The sequence below is a fragment of the Cibotium barometz genome, chromosome 53, assembly GCF_041138505.1.
Source record: "Cibotium barometz isolate CiBa-2024 chromosome 53, ASM4113850v1, whole genome shotgun sequence".
NCBI classification, from domain to species: domain Eukaryota; kingdom Viridiplantae; phylum Streptophyta; class Polypodiopsida; order Cyatheales; family Cibotiaceae; genus Cibotium; species Cibotium barometz.
This window is the reverse complement of record NC_141098.1, coordinates 36,907,230-36,912,363: the sequence shown is the minus strand read 5'-3', so window position 1 is coordinate 36,912,363 and position 5,134 is coordinate 36,907,230. Positions and strand designations below refer to the sequence as shown.

The window sequence follows — 5,134 nt, the reverse complement described above, 5'->3', positions numbered from 1 at the left end:
ACACACACACACACATGTACACACCGCACATACACTAATCTAAATACACACTCTCTCTTCCCACACAAACTATCTCTTACGTAGAAATTATCTGTCGTATTATCTGTCGTCTCTCTCTCTCTCTCTCTCTCTCTCACGCACACACACACATGTACACACCACATACACTAATGAAAACACACACTATCTCCTCCCACACAAACTATCTCCTACATAGAAATTCTCAGTCTCTCTCTCTCTCTCTCATGCACACACACACTCTCTCTCTCTCTCTCTCGTCACGCACACTCTCTCACATAGAAACTCTCTCTCTCTCTCTCTCTCTCTCTCTCTCTCTCTCTCACACTTAAATAGATTTACACATATATATAATTTTAATTAATTAAATTTTAAATTAAATTCTAATGGTAGGGATGAGTGGTGAGGTGTGCTCACTCTCAAATGAATGCATCTTACATGTAATCTCTCTCTCTCTCTCTCTCTCTCTCTCTCACACACACACACATATGCACATGCATACTATTTATATATACATGCTTACATACCTATAGATACACATACATACATAATATATATAAGTGTGTGTATCTATAGGTATGTAAGCATGTATACAAAGATTTCATTGAAAGATGTGAGATGAGATCTTCTTAGATTCAAATTCAAAATTGCATTGGAAGATGTGAGATTTGGCTCCTCCTCACTCTTGCTTGCAAGAGGAGTGGTTATTTTGAAATAGTCCCACCTCCTTTGCCCACGTGGAGGGAGGTGGGGTTGTGGTTAATCCTGTATAGATAGATATATATAAGTGGGGTTCTAAGCCCAGGAAGAGCAAGACAAGGAAGCCGTTTTAGTAACTGAACATAGAACGATTGAAACCAAACAAGGTCAGTCTTGTTGGGGATTATTCGGGATTGTTGGGGATAATTTGGATCATTGGGGATTAAGGCATGATCTAGGAATCTTTTGGGGGATCGATTCACCCAAACATTCCTCGGGTACATACATGTGTTGCCACCTAAAAGTGGTCGACATGATGATGCATTGAATCTCAGTGAATGAGCCTTGGACGTAATTTAACTCGTTGGGGGCAAAAACTTTAAAGAGTGTGTTAACATACCAATCAACAATAAAGGCAACATTAAACACTAATGAGTGATATATATATTCATTGAACGTTGTGCGGGACATCAGATATGATGTATCGATAAATATATTATTAATGAGCATTATTATTGTTGGGGGAATTCATCAACCACTCTCTCTCCGACACACAGACAACGCCGCGCAACATACCAGCTGGGTCCTGCAAACAATCAGAGCTGCACAGTCCTTCGAAGAAAAACTCTACTTTCCCAATTCCTGCACGTTCAGCACGCCAGCGCACTCAAAACACTGGTCCTGGTACTTCCTTCTACTACCACTCGACCTGCCGCCAGCCTGCCTACCTTCACGGCTATTTAACGTCCATCCTTACTGCACTCGAAACAAAACACACAGACACACAGACACACACACACACACAGTTAATAATAAGTAAACTCAAGCACGCTTCCATCATCACCTGTACCGTTAGGCGCAAGCTACAGATTCACCATCTCCACGCTTCTGATCACATCACACTGCTGCTGCATCCCCATAGGGGCCAACAGGGCAGTGTCACACAACGGCAGATGGATCCTTTTTTGCAAGCACAATATAATCACAAAACCAGCTCCTCCATTCACGCCCAGCTTGAAGAGGGGCGCTCATCCTTAGCTAGTTTATCCTATGAAGCCCATTTAGATGATGATGGGCGGCCTAAGCGAACAGGTAGCCAAGTGCAGTGTGCACAGCCCATTTTTACCCCACCATTTCAGATATTATCGTCATAGAGCTAGTTTGCATGACAGTTCTTTTGGTGCTGCAGGGACGTTCTGGACAGCATCTGCCCACATCGTGACAGCGGTGATCGGGTCAGGCGTGTTATCGCTGGCATGGAGTATGGCCAAGCTGGGCTGGGTCGCCGGGCCCATCACCCTCCTGGCATTCGCGCTCATCACCTACTTCACCTCACTGCTGCTCGCAGACTGCTACAGATCATCCACAGGCGGCATACTTGCCAACAAGCGCAACTACACTTACATGGATGCCGTTCGCTCCAACTTGGGTAGGATAAACCAGCCAGCTTTAGTACACTAGAACTTGCCCTGCTGCATCTTGGCATCAATTGCTCTACCATGAGAAGGTATCTTTATGTGCAGGACACGCGCACACTAAGTTTTGTGCCATCGTACAGTACACGAACTTTGTGGGCACTGCAATTGGCTACACAATCACGGCCTCCATCAGCATGGTGTAAGCATAATACTCACCCTCCCTCCATCCATGTGCCACAATATCTTGCCACTCATGGTGTAACTAATTCAACTGCTCTTATCTCTCTATTTATATAAACAGTGCCATTGCAAGGTCCGATTGTTTCCACGTACATGGCCACCAGGCACCATGTTACACTTCAACCTACCCTTACATGCTTCTGTTTGGAGGAATACAAGTTGTTCTATCCCAGATCCCTACTTTCAGCAAGCTCTGGTGGATGTCCATAGTTGCAGCTGTGATGTCCTTTTCTTACTCTTCAATCACGGTGGGCCTCGGTATAGGCAAAGTAGCTGCAGGTCTCTCTCTCTCTCTCTCTCTCTCTCTCTCCCCTGTTAGCCACATGCTACCAGTACTACTCTTTTAAAGGTGTTCATTTTATAGGTAATTCTTTTTCAAATTTTCAGTTTCTCTCAAGGATCAATTATCTCATGGAATTTCTTTGGTCTCATAGACTCTTGGGTCTTTCTTTCTTTGTCTTAAGAGAAGCAAGACAGTGCAAAATAATCTCATCATGATTAATGATCTCATGGGCAGAGGGTGGTCATTTACATGGCACATTGGGTGGCTTGCTTTATACTGGTGATAACCCTCAACTTGACAACATATGGCCTATCTTCCAAGCCCTCGGAAACATTGCTTTTGCCTACTCTTACTCCATGATCCTAATTGAGATCCAGGTATTTCTTTTACACAATTGCAGCAGATATTTCTTCACCTGCGCTACCATATATAATCGGATCAATATTATCGTGGTTGAATGAGACCTCCTGAATTATAGGATACGATCAAATCGCCGCCTTCTGAAAGTCAAACTATGAAGAAGGCCAACATGGTGGGGGTCACCACAACCACCATCTTTTATATGTTGTGTGGCTGCATTGGTTATGCTGTCTTTGGAGACAATGCTCCTGGCAACCTCCTCACCGGCTTTGGATACTACGAGCCTTACTGGCTGGTTGACATTGCAAATGCATGCGTGGCTGTACACCTTGCGGGAGCATTCCAGGTCTTAATCCTTGCTCCTTTAAGATCTACTATCTCCCTTACATGTCACGGTCTTGTATATTAACTCTGTTTTCTTAGTGCTAACATTGCATTCTTTCTACCCAAAGCAAAAAAAATCTCGTTTTTACATGTATATTTCATGATTTAGACTTCAAGACTTAAGATACTCTAACTATTGTGTCCTGACCTCAACTTATTTTGCAGGTCTTCTGCCAACCACTCTTTGCATTTGTTGAAGAATGGGTATCACTTTCTTTCCCTAAAAGCCAGGTAGTCCACAAACACTACACGATAACTCTCCCATTTCATGGACCTGCATATCATCTCAACTTCTTTAGGCTAGTGTGGAGGACCACCTTTGTGATCTTCACCACTCTGGCCTCCATGCTCCTTCCTTTCTTCAATGACATACTAGGAGTATTGGGTGCCTTGGCATTCTGGCCTCTCACAGTTTACTTCCCTATCGAGATCCACATTGCTCAATCCAAGACACAAAGGTGGAGTCTCAAATGGTCAATTCTTCAAGGCCTCAGTTGTTTCTGCCTATTAATATCCTTGGCAGCTCTTGTCGGATCCATACAAGGTGTAATAGAGGATCTTAAGACGTATAAGCCCTTCCAAACACACTCTTAATAGTTCCCACCAACTAATGGAACCGGACTGCAAATGACACATGCAATTTGAGAATTATAAATCATATCACAAAACACAATGAACCAAAACAACATTATAGCATGGGCAGTAATGATCATGTATTTAACAATCCCATAGAAAAAGGAAAAGACATTTACAATGATATTTATCATAAACATCACCATCTCATATACAGATGGTCAAAAGGATGTCTCAAGACACAAAGGAAGCAGTATTTCCATGCCAAGTGCAAGAACCAACTTGGTATATCAAAACATATGAAGTAGATCACACTAGGGTGCTTTTGCTCGTAGCAGTTTGAGCCAAAATAAATAAATTTTCCAAAGAGAAAATCGTTCCAGCCATCAGCAGATCCCTACTGCCTTCATTCAACTTGTGCAATCTTTTTGAAAGACATGTAAAGATGGTATTTGTATAGAAAACGCAATATTTAAGGCAAAAAATTTAACTTTAAAAAAAAAACAGGCCCTAGCGCCTCCATTCAACCTGTGTGATCAAGAAAAACAATTGATACTCCATCTTTACCATTTCTTATGGACCACCAATGGTTGTAAGAAATTTGTTCTCAATTTCAGAAAACTTGTTCCCTCACAGGTTGGATGCTTTCATTGGCAAAGGGGAACATAATTAGAAATGAAATAAACAAGAGACGGTCGGTATTTCGTCTGGTAAATCCTGTGAAAATACTGTTTCTTTGAAAAAGGAGTATTCCAACGTATTTGATTTCTTGAAGGCCTGGCAAATGTTTAATATAAATGGGTGTGCTTCAAGGATCACTTCTGTGTCATCCAAGATAGGGATTTCAAGTGTTTGCTTCTCCAAATAGACTAGATCAGAAAAACAAGATAAGGGACTAGCACAAACCACTCCATCTGAGAGGTGGAGCTCCCCCTCTGCTCGCGCCTCCCCTAGTGCCCCCCCCAAACCCTTGTGTGCAGCTCCTCCTGGGCCCAGCTCCCTCCCCCCGGCCCTGCTTACCTCTGCTGCCCCTCCTCATCTGCCTCCTTCCCAACCCTTGTACTCAGAAGCCTCCACCTCTGCATTCCGCCATTTCCAGGCGTGGGAAAAGCCCTCCCCTCAGCCAGCCTGCCTCTGCCTCCTCGTTCGTCTCCCGCTC

The 5,134-nt window shown here is 43.3% G+C and overlaps 1 protein-coding gene across 1 annotated transcript; it reads left to right on the top strand.

The window, feature by feature from the left end:
- The first annotated feature begins 1,310 nt into the window (after window positions 1-1,310).
- On the top strand, window positions 1,311-4,361 carry LOC147608590 (amino acid permease 3-like). Its single transcript, XM_086788954.1, has 7 exons — window positions 1,311-1,809; window positions 1,907-2,146; window positions 2,241-2,334; window positions 2,437-2,654; window positions 2,893-3,035; window positions 3,137-3,364; window positions 3,568-4,361. The coding sequence occupies exons 1-7, from the start codon at window positions 1,671-1,673 to the stop codon at window positions 3,994-3,996; spliced, it is 1,491 nt and encodes a 496-aa protein (XP_086645080.1). The 5' UTR covers window positions 1,311-1,670; the 3' UTR covers window positions 3,997-4,361.
- The last annotated feature ends 773 nt before the right edge of the window (window positions 4,362-5,134 follow it).